General features: G+C 39.5%; 1 protein-coding gene across 1 annotated transcript; it reads right to left on the bottom strand.

The window, feature by feature from the left end:
• Positions 1-15,310: 15,310 nt before the first annotated feature.
• Positions 15,311-18,142, bottom strand: LOC122057391 (probable ribosome biogenesis protein RLP24). Its single transcript, XM_042619469.1, has 5 exons — positions 17,856-18,142; positions 17,255-17,366; positions 16,048-16,161; positions 15,782-15,918; positions 15,311-15,691 (listed from the first exon to the last, which is right to left on the bottom strand). The coding sequence occupies exons 2-5, from the start codon at positions 17,333-17,335 to the stop codon at positions 15,517-15,519; spliced, it is 507 nt and encodes a 168-aa protein (XP_042475403.1). The 5' UTR covers positions 17,336-17,366; positions 17,856-18,142; the 3' UTR covers positions 15,311-15,516.
• Positions 18,143-18,431: the final 289 nt, after the last annotated feature.

Raw genomic sequence — 18,431 nt, 5'->3', positions numbered from 1 at the left:
TGTGTTTTCAGATGGGAAATCTCATTAGTGAGAGGTTGAAAAAAATTGGGCTGGGTGTCGGCTAAGTGGCCAGTTATGTGGGGTGAGGTAAATAAGTGAAAGGGACAAGGATGGTGGGGTGGGGTGCGCTATACCAAGGGGAGGAGATCAGGTGGGGTGGTGGGGAAAGGTGTTGTAGCGGCAGGGCCTAGGGTTGGGATTGGTAGGTTTGGAAAAAAAAAATTATGTGCCAGAAGCACACTAATTAATCTTTTAGTTAACAATCAAGCAAATGCTCCTCGTTGACCTCAAAGCTGGAAAATGAAAAACTAAACAAAAGGAAGTAACAAAAAAGCAAAGAACTTTGATAGCACTAATCAATTTATTGGAGGAATGGTGCTGACTAATCACAAGCTTGCATTCGGAATATTATTTAAAGAAAAAAAAAAAACCTATTTCATAGTTACATTAGGTTTCATGTCCAAGGCCATGATTGGCTGGCCATGTTGATACCCTCCAATGCAGGCAGAAGAAGAACACCCCTTTGATATTGCTTTCAAACTAAATGGGACTGAGGTAGTTAACAAACCTACCTGCAGTGTCATTCAAAGGTAATATGATGTCAAGTTTCCTAGCAGAAATATTTCTAAATAGTACTAAGCATTGGTAAGTGCTCTAGAAAAGCACATCAGGAACAAGTATTATTGCCGGTAAACAGCAACGATTTTAACTTGTGGTGACTCCAATATTTACCAAACAAAATAGCCTGAAGGGTTCAATCCTCCAGTGCCAGGTCATCAAAACAATCTAACTGGATCTACACAACGTCATCAAATTTTCAAAATGGGGAAGTAAGAGGCATCACCATCCAGCTATATAGAAATTCATGTAAGATGCCCTTCATCTGAATGCCATAAGAACCTTCTTAGTGTGGCCATCTGTAGAGATTTTGAAGACTACATAGTAAGTGAAATTTAAATAAGTCTCTTACGAGATGGTAATGGGTAGCCAAGGATGCTTCGCCATTATGAACTCAACAGGGTAATCTATGTAAGGGTGGGGAAAGTGATAGTAACAGCTCCCCTCGAGAAAGGGAGATGCTTGAAGTTCGGACCTAAGACTTGGCCTAGAGATTGAAGAAGAAAAGAAAAATAGTGTTCATGGGTGATAAGCAAGAAGGAAAACATAAGACTCAAAAGCTAGTCAATTTCTTCCATCTCCATATAAATAAATGATGATATTGGATAATAGCTTCAATACAAATGAATTCTGAAAACTTAAAATATATCAAAATTGATGTAAACAGAATCAAGTGCCCAAACAAATTTAAATAGAGAACTGGGATACAATGCAACAGGATTGAGATTCACCCTCCATGCATATTTTTTATGAGAACCACTACATATATTTCAAGGTCAGATTAGGCACTAGATCTAGCCCTTTCAAAAGATAAAACCACGAATACCACATGCAAATTATATCAAACCATAGTCAAAATCCCTGTAACAAGGAAGAACTAAAACAGCACCACAAAAACCAAAAAATGCTTCATTCAGTTGTATCAAACCACAGTTACAAAGAACCATGCTACATGTGGGAGGAACCAAATATCTCAGAAATGATTCAATTTGGATCTCACAAAGTGAGAAATCACCTAAAATAACAACGAAAGAGAAACTTATATAACTCGCACCTTCAGAGGGTACTGCTCTGTTTCCATTCAGATTATTATTCCCAAGTCCCAAACCACTCTAATAGGCTATTGAGTTCTAGTACTTGTGGCAAAAGTGTGCTTGCACCAGTTTTCTTTTTATAACTTTCTGATTTCAAGCTCATTACTTCATTAACTCTGTTGATGCACGATTCTGCTCTGACAATCCTACACAACACAGATTAGAAACTGGCCCAAAGGGAGCTCCGGGAAAGAGGCTCTGCCCAAGTTAGGTCTTAGCTCAAAGGAGAAAAAATCACGTAGAGTATTCAGCATATACGTTGAAGGTCTTACCTTCCAAATTTGCTAAGTGTCCCTTATATAGGCGTTGGTGGTGGTTCTTGTTGGCTGAGTTGTCTCCTTCGTGGTCGACGTGGACTCTTCACCCATTGGTGAGCATGTCCATGTCTCCTACTAAGTTGGTCGATCTCATAACGGTTAACTCGACCATGGTTAATCTCATAATGATTAACTCAACCACCGTTAGTTAAATACCCGTCTAACCCACGTCTAGTTGAGTTAAATGGGTATGGTCAAGCACAAAGGCGGTTATGGACGTCACCATCCTACGATGGCGTGGATGCCCCTCATCACGTGGGGGGGGGAGAAGTGCGATTAGGATGTGGGTACATCGAGCATAGCAAGTGCAGATGGTCCAAGCAAAATGGCTCATGTTGAGAAGTCTTATTGATGGCTCTTCCTCACACTTGCTTGACATATCGTGGTCAGACTATATGCACTTGATCATCTAGGTCGCATTATATGCCTTTGACCATTGATGCCTTCGACCACCTACATGTCGGAGTAATAGTTCTATACCAAGTTGTATATCATTGATCATATAGCTCACATCATATGCCTTCGACCAATGATAGGTTGGAGTGACAGTGGTATATCATAACAGAGGTCAAGGACAGGACAGTTAGTAGCAACTGCCTACGGGATAGATCAACAAGAGGACAATCGTTGTCAATAATGGTTCACCGAGAACAACAAAAAGTAAAACAACTGGAAGGAGACAGCAAGCAGTAGCATTGAATTAGGTCTCAGATTTTATAGAACTAAGGGGAGCATTACGAGCAGGAGACGAACGACAGGCAAAATCCCCTCAGAAAACACAAAGCACCCATGAGAGATCAGCACCCCTGGATGAAGACCTATCAAAGATTCAAAGGGTAGAAACCCAACGATCTGAGGTGCAGCCCATCTAAACTAAAGAGAGGTGATGTGTGTCCCCATTTCCCCCATTACTACCGAAAAAATAGTAGAAAAGTTAGCAGTCACGCCCTCCAAGGATCATTAAAACATAACCGCTCGCGCAACGACGAGAATGCATTAGGGGGAGCACCGAATTCGCTCCTCCTCACCAAAGGTGTAGGTTTTCAAGCTCAGGATGAAGAAATCAGACCAAGAATTCCATACTCCCTCGACCTCCTATTCTAGAAGCTCAGGGGAGTGGGGGGGCATATGATATACCACTATCACTCTAACCTATCATTGGCCGAAGGCATATGATGCGACCTAGATGATCAATGGAATACAGTTCAACCACGATATCCAAGCAAGTACTAGGAAGAGCCAGCAATAAGACTTCTCAACATGAACTATTTTGCCTCAATCATCCGCACCTGCTATGCTTGATGTACCCACACCCTAATCGCACATCTCGCCCCCACGTGATGAGGGGCATCCATGTCATCATAGGATGGCAACATCCATAACCGCCTCTGAGCTTAACCATACCCGTCTAACTCAACCAGACGCAGGTTAGACGGTTATTTAATTAACGGTGGTTGAATTAATCGTTATAAGATTAACCATGGTCGAGTTAACCGTTATGAGATCAGCCAACTCATTAAGAGACAAGGACAGGATCACCAACGGGCAAAGAGTCCACATCGACAACGAAGGAGTCAGCTCAACCAATAAGAAGAACCACCAACTCTTATTTAAGGGACACTTAGCAAATTTGGAAGGTAAGACCCTCAACGTATCGAATACTCTACGTGACATTTTCTCCTCTACGTGACATTTTCTCCTCTGAGCCAAGACCTGACTTAGGCATCGGAGCCTTTAACCCGAAGCTCCCTCTGGGCCAGCTTCTAATTTGTGCAGTGCAAGACCGTGCAAAGCAAAATCATGCATCAACAAACTCCAATTTCGAAAACCTTGTATCGATATATTTAACTAAATCTTACCAACTCCACAATAAATTATCCCCACCCAAAAATATATATATACATATATATATATTGTGACTTAATTTCACCAGTTTGCCTTTACACTACAACTCACTTCTTTCAGTAATTATTTTCATCGGATACCCCTAACCCTGAGCAGCCTTCCTATTTTTTTGAGTCTCTGATTTTATAAATAACATTATTTTGTTTAAAAAAAAAAAAAAAAGGTACCCTCTGAAGGTGCAAGTTCTATGAAAACTTACTCAAAACTGCAATACAACCAACGGTACAATGCAATAATGGAAAAATACATTAGGCATCAAATAACCCCTTCACACATATCTGCTACGGAAAGGGTACATAGTGCACAAGACTCCCAGTACTGCAAGGTCTTGGTCTGAGGAATGGTTCACTCATAACTTCTTTCTTTCCTTTAATTTTTTTCTAACTCAAAGCTCTTGGAAAAGTAAACCTGCCCCTATGCCACATTCAATCAGAGAAAAAACGATAATACAAATTGTGAAAAGTTTCACCAGGTGCAAATAACTGTACATTAATCACAGTTACCCCCTTGCATATGTTTCATTATCCAGCACCATGGTTGGACCATGCATGTGAGACAACTCTTGATTTTCACCATATGCATATACCAACATAATGTCTACCCAATAAGCAGCTTGGTATATCCAGATCCCAACTCTCAGGATTATTTCTACAACCACATCAAACAACCTGGTTTGAAACTGAAACTTCACCCAGAATTTAATGACTCCTGACATTCAATTGGAACCCAAGGAGAAAAAGTTTAAGCGTTAATCACCCCCCCCCCAAATCTTTTTTTTTTAACTTCAGAAATCAATATTTCATTGATGGCTTTTGGGTGGGGGGGCGGGGGGACCAAGCCCGAAAATTTCAGTATTTACAAAAACAACACAAGCGAAAGGGCTAATTGCTATCACTTCCCAATACTTGGCCTATATTTACTCAAACCCTACTCCAAACTTTCTGATTCCCCAGGAGAAGTAAACTCCCATCTCTCTTTCTCCACTAATAGTTTAAAATCTTTAGAACTACCCTTATCCCCACCTGCAGTACCCCTTTGGCAACTTTCTCCCATGAGCTCTGAAAATTGATGATCCCTTCTCCTAGCATTCTCACACTCTTAGTGTTGAAAGAAGGAAGAATCCAACTTCTTCAAGACAGCAATACGGCTTTGAATATCTTCTCCCACTCCTTCCTGCAACTCCTCCTCCTCATCATCAACGTCCCTAACCCTAGTCTCTCCCTCCAAGCCCTGAAGTTTATAGTCGACCAACCCCTCCTCCAACACCTGTCTTCCCCAACTGGGATGAGAATGATTCTGTTCCATGCCAGTAGACAGGAATCTCCTGCATGAACATCTCTGGATCCTCCAACCCCCACGTAATTGGCATCGCCATCCCTGGCCACAACCATAGGCCTAAATCCCTCGAAGTTGGGCTCACTCTCAGGTCCACTCCCTCCTTCCCTCTACCACCTCTCTCCCAGAATTCTCTCAATAGTCCTCTCCACGAGATCTCGGCAACTGAACACTGGCTGCAGTGTCTCATTCTCACCCACAACAAGTTCTCCAGCCACATCCCCACCAGAATTTGGCCCAACTGTTAAACCTGTTTAAGCAGATCAATCCCCTCGGACCTCAACAAGTTGCAGTCCCTCTGTGGAACACTCAACTTGTCCTTCAATCACTTGTCCAGAGAGATGAATTCCTCTTTCTGGAAATTTCCAGTGGCCATAAGTTTCAATCTCATGGCATGTCTGCATGGGAGAGGGAGGAGATGAAATGAGAGAAAGAGAAAATAGGGTACAGGAGAAGGAGATAATAGGGGGGAAAAAAAAAATATATATATATATATATAGCCTTACAAACAAAGCTTGTTGTCTTTGGTATAATTGAGGAAGCACACCTACTCATTAGAGCATTTTTTTAGAATTTCAAGTCTAACCTACTTCCATTCCTTATCCAATAAATAGCGTGGTCACAAGTAGTTTTAACTTCCCTGATGATGCAGTTCAAGCCTACGATTGGGCTCTAAAACTGATTTCTTGGGGATCAAGGATATCCATCAATCTTCCTTATTTGTTGGAAATTTTTTTCCAGAATTAAAGAGGATATCCCAATATATTTCTGGATATTTATTCCCTGATTTTCATTGGCCCCATGCCAGCTGGATGAAGATGAGTGAGAAGGCCAATATTGCTTGTGTGGAGGTTTTCTTTTCAAGGAAAGTTGACCTGATTTGTAAAAAGACTAAAAGATTTTTCCAGATTTCAAGTGAGCCCCATGCCCAATACGTGGAAGAGGATATGGAGGATTTGACAAGTTTTATTAGTGATAAATTTTAGGGAAGTTTAGTCTTTGTGTGGGATTTCATTGACTAAAGTTATTTCCTATTTTATTTGCTGCTTTATGTAATGAGTAGTTTTTATTCCTAGGACTAATTAGATAGATTTGACTTGACTTAATTTGTAATTCCAATTAGGACAATGTCTAGTTGAAAGGGATTCCTTTCCTTTCCACGCAACGAAGGATCTAATTGCTGTAATCAATTTATTATTATAAATAAAAGATGGTTGCTGCTGGATTTCGGTAGCCAACAAGAATGAAAAAAATAGCTTTGTGCTGAAAAAATTGTGAGATGCAACGACGGTGACATGCCGTGGGTGAGAGGCCCGGGACTAAGATAGTCCCCTATCCACCTTGCCTATCCCTATCTTCTCCCTCTTCTCAAATTTTTCTTTTTCTTTTTTTTAATTCATCATCATTTATTTATTGTTCTGTGAGTTAACCTACAACTGAGAAACAATCGAAGCCACTACAATCCTGAAGTTTTGTAGGTTGGTAACTGTTGATTCTGATCAGCCTAGCCTTTCTACATTACCTAAGCTACTTAACCCATGACTTAAATAACTCCGTATGATAAAATAACTTCTCCTACTAGGACTTAACAACTACCATGACTCTGCTAAGATTTTTCCACATACTAAGACTCTAACTAATACAATGTAATCAAATAATTGACGGAGGGCCAGTAGGGGAAGGGAAAGAATCCCTGAGATGTCTCAGAGTTGCAAGTGAGTGAAAATCGCACAAGAGAAAGGGGGTAGGGAAGAGAATCACACACACCAGCCCGCAGGTTCACTAACACACAAACTCAATTCATTCCATCTTCAATATGTCCCAAATAGGAAAACAAAAGACTCTAACAATGAAAAAAATCCTATAGGGAAACTAGTTCAATAAGGTGTCGTTTGTTTGACAGATAAAAAGGGGGAGAACTTGTGAAGGTGAACCCCACATGTTGTGGGTTGGGTTGACAAGGAAAGGAAAATGGAATATGTAATTTTTAGTGGGGTCCACCTCTATGGGAAAGAGAGGAAATGGAACTGCAATGGAATTCTATGAGAAATTGAGGAAATAGGAGGTTGTCAGAGAGAGAGAGAGAGAGACAGAGAGAGAGAGACACAAAACTTTTCCATGAAGTCATAGCAATTTTTGTAGGACTTTGGAAGTGAATTGGGTGTCGAAACAGCCTCTCGACATTTAAGGCTGCATAGTTCTCGCCACCCCGGACCTCGCACATGCGAGAGCCTAGTGTACAGGGTATGCCCTATTTTAGAAGTAAATGGGCTGGGAAAAATTAACTTCCACATCACTAGACAACAATTATTGCATTAAATGACCTAGTCTAGTAAGTTTCACACCCAATTATCCAAACACTCATATTTGTGGTAGTTTGTGGGAACCAAGTACAAGTTTTTCACCCCTTTTTACCTTTTTCACTTTTCTCTATCAAACAAATAGGGCATATAGAAACCAACTCTAAAGTCCTATGTACTCAACTTCCTAAAATAAATAGAATAAAATAATGTAAAGATATTATTTCTAAATAAAATAAGCTACTATAACCTACTAGGCTAAGGACTCAAATATGGAAATAGTTCAGCTCAATCTGGATACCCAAACGGGTTTGGATTGGTCCACGGGTGTGCATCTCCATCAATAATAATATGGAACTCTCCTTCCTAGATAACTCTCTACATCCCTCTTGATGCGGATCCAGATTCCAATGACTGAAATTGGATCACTTAGGGCCCACAAGAATGATGAAATATCTCAATTTAAAGGTTGAGGGGTAATTTTGCAAATTCAGGAATATTCAAGCACTTAAAAAGATGAAAATAGGTACAAGGGTTAAATTGAAATAAAAAAAAAAAGTAAAAGAGGGGTATTCTGGAATTTAAGTTCAAGCTAGAGATAATTAGAAACAAACTTTAGAAAGAAGTGGGCTTTGTGAAAATAACAAAAGATCTGACCTCATGTGAAATTTCAGCAAGTGTTTTAGTTACAAATAAAGGGTGTTCATCTTCAACTAAGGTCTCGACAGAGAACAGAACCAGCGGTAACCCAAACTTGTTGGGTATCAATTCTCAGCCACAACTCTACAGTTCAAGCTGGGGCATCATACAAGAAGTCATAGCAGCATCTAGATTCAGGCACCAACTCCCAACCCCTACAGGAATCGATCAACAACCTGATGGAATCTGATCTGGCGAAAGATAGGGTTCAGCCCAGTTGCAAATCTGAGTTCCTACCACAGAAAAGGCGAGATGACCTGAGGTTCAGAGAGGGTGATTCGCCTAAGTATAGGCTGCCTTCGACTCAAATCTTAGGGTCAACCGACTGGAGAAAGGACTTCTGTGAAGCTTCCTCTAAAATATGGTTCTGTCGCCCAGAATAGAGTATCTCAGATCAGGTACAATAAACGGCAGAAAATAATAAAGGCTTAGGAAGAAGAGAAGAGATAAAGAAGTAGAGGTTAAGAAGGAAAAAGAAAATAAGAAGAGAAAAAAATCAGAAACGAGAGATATGGGGGTCACGGCAGTCCATATTCAGCCAAGCAAAACATTCAATTTTTTTTTCAAAAAAACTTCAAATCTAAAAATTGAGCTTCTTCATCATTTACATGTCCAATATTAAAGAAAAAAAATCAAACAATTAATGGAAACTACTTGAAAGGAAACTATTCTAAAATTAGAAGCTAACTAATTTAAAAAGAAATTGTTTCTAAATCCAAAGAGAATCAAATCAAAAGATTTTTTTTCCTATGTCCAGCGTGCAACTGCATCAGCTCTCCCGGTCTTAAAAGAACTCGACTCCATCGAGTTAGGTCGTGCTTCCAAGATACCCTTGTAAGTTGCTCGCTAATGAGGTGCCACGTATCTCAAAGCAGGAGATGGGAACATAACACCAAGAGGAGGGAAAGTAGACTGACGTGTCACTGGAGCAGGAGTCAGTCGACGACGTGGCATGTCGGATAATGCGTGTGACCTCATTAAGTACATACGACCTCCTTGCTTCACCTTGATGGTGTTCCGTGCGCCATCATAGAGAATGTCTGCATGTCGCTACCAAGGTCACCCTAGAAGAATGTTGCAATGTGCCAATGGGGTGACCAAACAGGTGACATGGTACTGTAGTGGCCCAAACTGTAGATGTACTCGAACAACTGCAGTGGCCTCTTCTCGAGCTGTGGGTCCAAAACCTCGCACATGAATCTTCTGAAAAAGCTGTTTCTGTGGAAGGTTGTGTGCTCGAACAAATTCAGCAGATATAAAATTTGCTTTTGCCCCAGTATCAACAATTGCATGAACATCAATAGGGTCGGAGCCGTGCAGGAGAGTACCCTTCTATCTGAAGAGAGGAGCCTTATCAACTAGTCTATTCGAAAAAGATGAAAGGCTAGCTGAATGAACTTCTACATCCTCATCTTCACAATCGACAATATCATCGTCCTCGAGGGGATAAGGATATAAATGTGATTCATCTTCACCCTTCTTTGTCGACTGCTTCTCTACTACGTTCACAGAACGAGTCCTGTTGGGACACTTGTTGGAATAGTGACCCTTCTCGCTACAACTATGGCATATGATATTCTTCACCCCAACACTATCCTTGTTGAACTCTGACCTTTTCTCTTCAACTCTGCGAGCTTCAAGCTTCTTTTCCTCCATACGTGGTGGAGGTCTATAAACTGAAGAAGTCTTGAGTATACCCTTCCAATAAATGGACTTCTCTTCAGCTGTCTTGGCATGAGCCGCTGCCACATCAATAGACCTGAAATCAGTGTTAGCCAACTCAAGTCGAATCTCAGTACTTAACCCACTGATATATCGCATCACTCGTTGCTGGTCTATTTCTTGAAGTCGACACCTTGAAGACAGTTTGTGGAATTCGAGGGTGTAAGAATCCAAATCTTTGTTCCCTTGTTGCAAGTTAAGTAATTTATGGAACATTACCTTTTCATAATTAAGAGGAACAAATTTTTCAGTCAGGATTTGTTTCATGACCTCCCAATTGGTAACGGGTCTAAGTCTTCTGAAAAACCTTGCATGTAGTACATCATCCCACCATGAACATGCATACCCAATAAACTTGGTGATGATGAGTTCACACTTCTTCACGTCTGGAAGAGACTTATATGCAAAAATTCTCTCCACTTTGGTAAGCCAGTCAAGAAATTCCTCAGATCCCTTTTCACCACTGAACTCGGGAACCTCAACTTCTCTGTCAAAAAATTGCCGAGTAACATCCTGGGGAACAACTGGATCAAGTTGCTGCCTCTGAGGTGTATCTTCGATCCGTAAAGTGTTGAGCTGAGGAGGTAATGTAGAGGATCCTTCTTCAGCTCGTTTGTCGGACCTCTTCATAAAGGCAATCATCTCTTCCATAAACTTGTCAAACTTGGCTTCAGTCCTCTCAAGCCTAGCATCAGTATTATGTTGGTTCTCGGCTAACTCACGATATAATTTATGCAACTCAGCATTGGTGATGTGACCTGTCATGGTTAGAAAATTGCAGGAAAATTCGCTCTGATACCACTTGATGCAGATCCAGATTCCAATGACTGAAATTGGATCGCTTAGGGCCCACAAGAATGATGAAATATCTCAATTTAAAAGTTGAGGGGTAATTTTGCAAATTCAGGAATATTCAAGCACTTAAAAAGATGAAAATAGGTACAAGGGTTAAACTGAAATAAAAAAAAAAGTAAAAGAGGGGTATTCTGGAATTTAAGTTCAAACTAGAGATAATTAGAAACAAACTTTAGAAAAAAGTGGGCTTTGTGAAAATAACAAAAGATCTGACCTCATGTGAAATTTCAGCAAGTGTTTTAGTTGCAAATAAAGGGTGTTCATCTTCAACCTAAGGTCTCGATAGAGAATAGAACCAGTGGTAACCCAAACTTGTTGGGTATCAATTCTCAGCCACAACTCTACAGTTCAAGTTGGGGCATCATACAAGTCGTAGCAGCATCTAGATTCAGGCACCAACTCCCAACCCCTACAGGAATCGATCAACAACCTGATGGAATCTGATCTGGCAGAAGATAGGGTTCAGCCCAGTTGCAGATCTGAGTTCCTACCACAGAAAATGCGAGATGACCTGAGGTTCAGAGAGGATGATTCGCCTAAGTATAGGCTGCCTTCGACTCAAATCTTAGGGTCAACCGACTGGAGAAAGGACTTCTGTGAAGCTTCCTCTAAAATATGGTTCTATCGCCCAGAACAGAGTATCTCAGATCAGGTACAATAAACGGCAGGAAATAATAAAGGCTTAGGAAGAAGAGAAGAAATAAAGAAGTAGAGGATAAGAAGGAAAAAGAAAATAAGAAGAGAGAAAAAATCAGAAACAAGAGAGATGGGGGTCACGGCAGTCCATATTCAGCCAAGCAAAACATTCAATTTTTTTTTCAAAAAAACTTCAAATCTAAAAACTGAACTTCTTCATCGTTTACATGTCCAATATAAAAGAAAAAAAATCAACAATTAATGGAAACTACTTGAAAGGAAACTATTCTAAAATTAGAAGCTAACTTATTTAAAAAGAAATTGTTTCTAAATCCAAAGAGAATCAAATCAAAAGATTTTTTTTTCCTATGTCCATCGTGCAACTGCATCACCTCTTGCATGCAAGAACCATGCAAGCACACCCTATGTCATGCACGTAACATATTCTCTCTCCTCTTGAAAATGGTCTTTGAATGTAAATCCACATGACTAAAATAACTTCTCTTACTACAACTTAACGACTATCATGACTCTACTAAGACTCTTAAAGCAACCCAGTGCACGAGGCTCCCACTACCACAAGGTTTGGAAGGGGAAAGTCTACACAGCCTTACTACCATGACTCTACTAAAACTCTTAACCAATACAATGTAATTATGAATACTTATATGGAACTCTCTAAATCCCTCTTGCAAGGGAGAACCATGTGCGCACAGCCAACATCATGCACGTGACATAAACAGATGCTCTAAGGGAGGTGGATTCCTCGATAAGGCCAAGACATCATGCTTCATCTATGAAGCCAATTATATCAATTTTCTATTCTATCTCTTATGTCACTATTTTCTCTCTCTCTACAGAACAAAACTTTAAGCTTCCAAGAATTCAAACGAAGTTTATGATCTTGCATCAAATAAAACATTAGACTGAAGATTTTGTTCATCACCCTGATCCAATGCAAAATAGAAAGAACTCACACTGTTTGGGCGGGCCCTGATTTCCTCCACTGCTTAACTCCCTTGAAGGTTTCTTGGACAATTTAAGTCAGACAGGTGCTAAAATAAATGTCTTCACGGGAAAAACAATCACCATGTCGAAGAAAAAAAAAATTGAAGTAAAATTCATGCAATTTGCATTCCACAACAAGGAAAACACACCTGAAATCTAATCAAGGAAAAATTCAAACTACAAGTGCATATAGCCCCAAGCCTAACTCTAATTACATCGACATTCAATATATATATATATATATATATAAAATAAATAGAAAAAGAGACACAAGGATGGAGAGAGAGAGAGAGAGAGAGAGAGAGTAACCTTCCATAGAAGAGCTTGCTTCGCTTGGAAGCTTGGAAACGAGACAAGCGGACGCAATCGCGCTGTGGACGGGGAGAAGAGTGCTCAAGAACAGTGGTTCTCGTCGAAACCTTCAATAGAGATAATAAAATTTTGTAAAGAATGAGAGAGGGACGGATAGAAATATAAATGATCAGTACTTCGCAGATTCAAAGCAAAGCGATAATCAGTAGAAGTAATTATACCGAAATGGAGAGCAAGGAGTGGAGATTCGAGAATGTTGAAAAGTTGAACCCGATCGAATCGACGCAGGGAATGCAGGATGAGAATTGCTTCCCGAGCTCGTTGATCTCCACAGGGCGCGCAAGTAAGACGTTCTACGAGTAATCACGGCAGCCATACCCTCTTCTCACTCAAAAGTCTCAAAACCCTAAATCCTCCGCAAACCCCTAAAATGTCGTCGGCCAGTGGCAATATCTCCAATCTGGCACACTACGGGGCCAGCTGAGTCAGTGTTGGATAACCAAATTGTATTATATCGCACACCCCTGGAGTAAAAATATACGCAAGGGGAAGACAACCGCTTGCTCAGTTGATTCGTGCCATGCTAGCAAGCTCTCAAGGACTTTTTTTTTTTTTTTTGTGGCGGGGGGGTGGGGTGTAGGGGTTGGTGTGGGGGTGGGCTTGGGGTGGGGAATTATCTCATGAGGTTATAAGTTCTTCAATTGGTAATGTGACAAAGAAGCTTACCAGCTTTAACAAAGAAAAAGCATACATGGGCCTTGGCAGTACTTGATCAGCTCCTCCCAAGTACAATGGTGATTTATTTGCATCAATTTCTTTGCTTTCCAAAAAGTGTGACCTTAAGCTAAGGGTGTTAATCGATTCGATTTCGGTTTAAACGGTGTGGTTCAGTTAGGTTAATATTTTTCTACTGAAACCAAAATCTCATCATTTAATAAATGGTTGCACTTTCTGAAACTGCAACCGTTTAGTAAACAGTTTCAGTTCCACGGTTTCGGTTTCATGATTTTAAACGGTTTCGACTTCGATTTATTCCATATGATTTCTAAACGGTTAGCAATCGGTTTGCTAGTTTATTGGCATGTTTACTAAAATTTGCTTTTGGTGATAAATAATTCAATCTTGAGAATGTGAAATGCAAGCCATTATGTTTTGTTAAAACAACCAAACAACTAAGTAAAAAAAAATATTACATTGACAAAGTGAAATACAAACAAAACTATTAAATACTAATGAACACCGGTAGTAGTGGTGGATGATGCCAAAGTCGGAGTAGAAGGCTCTGAAAACACATCTTCCAAGGCTTCAAATAATTCATCTTCATCCATTTAAACTATGTACAATTACTTAGAATATGAAACTAATGTCCAAAGAATTTCATACGAGGCTAAAAGAAAAAATATTACCTCCAAAAGCCACATTGTACATCTTAACACGCAAGCATACCAAAGCTTCAAAATCTCAATTGTTTTTATTTTAGGGTTTTTATCTTTTTGGAAATGATATACCGATTCTGCCCCTGCCTTATATAAAATTAAACTGGTTAATCAGATCGGTTCTGAAGGTTTAAATAGTTCGGTTTTCACGGTTTCACTTTAGTTTGAAACCAACGGGTTAAACGACTTGGTTCGATTTTGACCCGTTTAGCTAATCAGCCTGAAACTTGAAATCAAAATCAAACCATTTACTAAATGGTTTTGTGGTTTTGATGTAATTGGCTCAATTCGGTTTCGGTTTCAGTTTCGGTTTCGATTTCGATTTCAAATTCACATCCGTACCCTAGGCCCCTGTTGACTCCTCTATGAGTCTATACTTGACCCCTATGTAGGTCTACTGTATAATGTCCAATGGACCATAATGATTGTAAGATCGTCAAATTCTCCAATATCACATTACCAACTTAGTGGATTAAGGAAAGATCGACCAATAATCTTATTAAAAGTAGAAAGAGTCACAAGTCACAAATCAAGGCCAAGTACAAGAATTGCTGCGTTAGTCTCCCCGAGAATTAGTCGAGGTGCACATAAGCTAATCCGGACACCTTGGTTTCAAAAATATATATATATATATATATATATTGTTGAGAGATTTCTTTTCGCTTTCCCAGTGTAATAGTTACATTTTCCATATCAATAAAATTTCCTTTTCATTCCAAATTTTTTTTTTTTTTCATTCTTTTGATAATGAATGAAATGTCAAAGCCTTGATAATGAAAGATGATGAGCTTTCCATACATTTAATCCCCCTCCAACAAGCATGGCACTTAGAATGATACTTCATCTCATTTAACCTATAAAGGGAGACCATCTTTGGCTACTAAATATCCTAAATAATCTAGGTCATCAAAATCCTCTAATCACCCTTCTGAGTCAATTCTTTGCGAAGCCCATTTTAGCTTACCTTTAGCCTACTAGCCCTACCACCATGGTATCAATTCTAAACCAAGTAAAAATTAGTATGATTCTTTTGGCAGAATCAAGTAGCTTAGCAATGAGAGAGAGAGAGAGAGTAATCAGTATCAAACTACCAATAATCAATAACTGAAAGCATCTTTTCATCAAAAGAAAGATAACAGAAAGCATCTACAGCAGAAAAATGAAAAACACTTCATTCTACATGTAATACTTGAAAACCCAAACGATTTTTTTGGCTTCCTAGAGGCAACACCCTCGTAGAGAATCCCTGTGGAGCTCAAACAATTGAAAACCACTAATTTCACTCTTCCATTTGGTGATTCTCCTCTGCCTGTTGATGGGAAACTTTGACTTTGATCTTCGGAAGGGTGAGAGATGGCTCTTTTTGAAGAGCAGCAGGAGCCTTGACCATGTGGATGCTCTGCTCCAACTCCTTTGCCGCCTCCCTCTGCTCCTTGGCTTTCTTTCCCTTCATCCTGCAAACAGTTTGGTACATCATTTACACCAGTAATTTAGAGATCTCTTAGCATGCAAATTAACTACCTGGCAATGGCAACAGAACATACCTCAATGCATGGTGTCTGGCTTCCCTATCTACTCTAACCTTATCTATCTTCTTAATGGCCTTCAGTGTATTCTCTGTAACATTCCTGTCATATCTCTCCGGTCTGTTTCGTTTCCTCTCAAACTCAAACGTTGAATCCTTTATAATTCATAATAGACAACAATTAAAACGGATAAAGAAAAAAGAAAAATATATATAAAGAGGGGAGAACAAATCTAGCACCTCATTTTAAGAGCCTAGAAGGAATTAATGAAGAAAGCTTATTACCTGTGTCATATCCTTTCCATGCAACCGCCTATATGCTTTTGTCCATTTTACCTTGCGAGGATTTCGCTTCATCTTGAAGTTCTTGTGACACTTGGATCTACAAAAACGAAAAATCTACAGAGAATACACTAGTCAGGACCTGGTAGCACCACCAAACAATAAGACAGTTCCATTCTTGCAAATATAGTGACAACCAGGCAATTCAAATTCATGTTCTAATTTCTTACTGTTTGGCAACTGGCAGCATATTTGCGACCAATCAGACATTAGAACTGTCTGAATGATGTCTTGCTTAAATCACATATTATGTCACACATTTCACTGAAATTTGGGGAAAGTTTAGTTTGCGTAAAGGACATGGACCAAAATTTATCTGCCACTTTGGACAAACTACTTTTAAAGAAGAGGGGGAGGCTCATACTTTCTGGAGTGTTTTTCAGTTCTCCTGTTGCTTTCAAATATTATTAGGTATTCCTAGGTCCCTAGATTCGGTATTTCCATAAGTTAGAAAGTGAAGGAGATTTAGATCTTAACCACTTCAAATAAAAGGCTTACTGGTCCAATGATCGACTCTTTGGTTCTCAAAATAATGGCCAACAATATACTCATTCAAGTGAGAGGAGTGACTAATAGCAGACTAATAAACCCACAAGACTATAAGCCAATCAAGGACATGGAGGTTTAAAGTCTCCTGACATGTTCCCAATGTTCACTGTGAACATCATGGACATGCCCCCCAAAACGATCCCAAAGAGGGTAAGCAACCTGCATCGGTGCTACTGTATTCCTTAACGTATTGTAGTTCTCATTCATAGATACTCAAATATTGAATTATTTAATCTTTTGCTGGTACTCCTCCTCTCTGTATACTTAATGACTGATTGGGCCAATTGGCTATCAGCATAAACACATGCTTCTCCAGCAATAAAAGCACATACAGACATAACCGTAATTGTAACTGGTCTTTAAAATCACAAAAGGGTAACTTCATAAGTTGATGTGTTTTTTCATTAATTTAGCACTCCAATTGATGTGTTTCATTGTGTAAGGCAATATTATCACTTGCACAGTTGCACTAGCTTGAAAAAAATATTATCTGGTCTTTAACCTCTTACTAAGGTTAGACAACAAATGCCCCCTAATTATGTAGGTAAGAACTTGGCAAAGAAAATCTAAGCAAAATGGACAAAAAATATCAGAATTGTACCTTTGCATCATTGCGAACAAACTGAATACCATGCCCAGGATAAATAGTGGAGGAACAGAACCAACATTTCTCTAATCTCATTTTATGCCAGAGGATGGATCAACCTGCTTCACTGCAGGGAGGAGGGGTGGACAAAAAGAATGTCAGTCAAAGGAAGAACATTATATGAAGTAGTATATATATATATATATATATATATATTTTTTTTTTAATTTCTCCTCAAAAATCTCTGTTATGTTCAATTATCCAGCTATTGGTATGAGCAATCTCAGTTAGGACTAGATATTTTAAAATTCAAATATTGGGTTAGGACTTGGTATACTTCTTAGGGTAATAAATCAAGAATCTAGGATTCGACCTCTCAATAGCGCTCTGACCCACACAAAAAATTGTGGGCATGGAGACAGGGAAGATAAGAGATGTTTCAAACACCACTCGCACTATCATAGTCATTTCCGGTATTGTATATACTCCAGTACAATCATGGTTCTCAAAGATGATCTGGTCTATGTTTATCCAGGTTAAGTGGAGCGATTAAAAATAATGAAATGTTGAGGAGACGAGGAGGAGAGAGAGAGAGAGAGAGAGAGAGAGAGTTTACCTCCTTCGGCACCGATGCTGCAAGCCTGAAGCGTCGGAAGGGAAGGGGCGAGGGCGGCTTCGCTATTGGCCTCGATGTCGAACAGTTGAGGTCGGGCGGGGCTCTCGGCTCTGAGTCTTTTGTTCTTTAGAACCCACTAGAAGTTCATGGTATCTCACCCAACGAGAATCTCGACTTCTACCACCAGACTCCGGCTGCTGTCTTTTCTTCTTGTTCTTAGAGTTCTTCCTTTTTGTTGGAAAGACCAAAGAGTATTCAGAGTTGATCGGTCGAGCTTCGAGCTAGGGTTTTCACTTTTCAGATTTTATATTTATTAGAGCTAGAGTCTTCACGGTCGTTGGATTTCTTTCTGTAAGTATGGTCGTTGGATTTAGATTGGAGCTAAGAGCTAAGTTATATCCAACTCATCACCGTATTAACCAATTAGGGGTATTTTTTGGACCATTGGATCTAAGTACCAACGGCTCCTAACTTCCTATGTGTTTATTTGGATTTTGGAATATATACTAAATAGTATGTATAAGTGTATAACAATATACAATTTACATATTAAAACTTATGAAATGAAATTTGGCC

This window comes from Macadamia integrifolia, chromosome 12 (assembly GCF_013358625.1).
Source record: "Macadamia integrifolia cultivar HAES 741 chromosome 12, SCU_Mint_v3, whole genome shotgun sequence".
NCBI lineage: Eukaryota > Viridiplantae > Streptophyta > Magnoliopsida > Proteales > Proteaceae > Macadamia > Macadamia integrifolia.
The sequence above is the reverse complement of the archived record's forward strand: the minus strand, read 5'-3'. Positions and strand labels throughout refer to the sequence as shown.

What these genes read in the sequence shown, in the direction of transcription:
- LOC122057391 (XM_042619469.1), bottom strand. Translation starts at nt 17,335, where the DNA reads ATGAGATTAGAGAAATGTTGGTTCTGTTCCTCCACTATTTATCCTGGG. An exon ending in TTGTTCGCAATGATGCAAAG is followed by an intron (nt 16,162 to 17,254) that starts GTACAATTCTGA and finishes TATTCTCTGTAG; the next exon opens with ATTTTTCGTTTTTGTAGATC. An exon ending in GCCAGACACCATGCATTGAG is followed by an intron (nt 15,692 to 15,781) that starts GTATGTTCTGTT and finishes AACTGTTTGCAG; the next exon opens with GATGAAGGGAAAGAAAGCCA.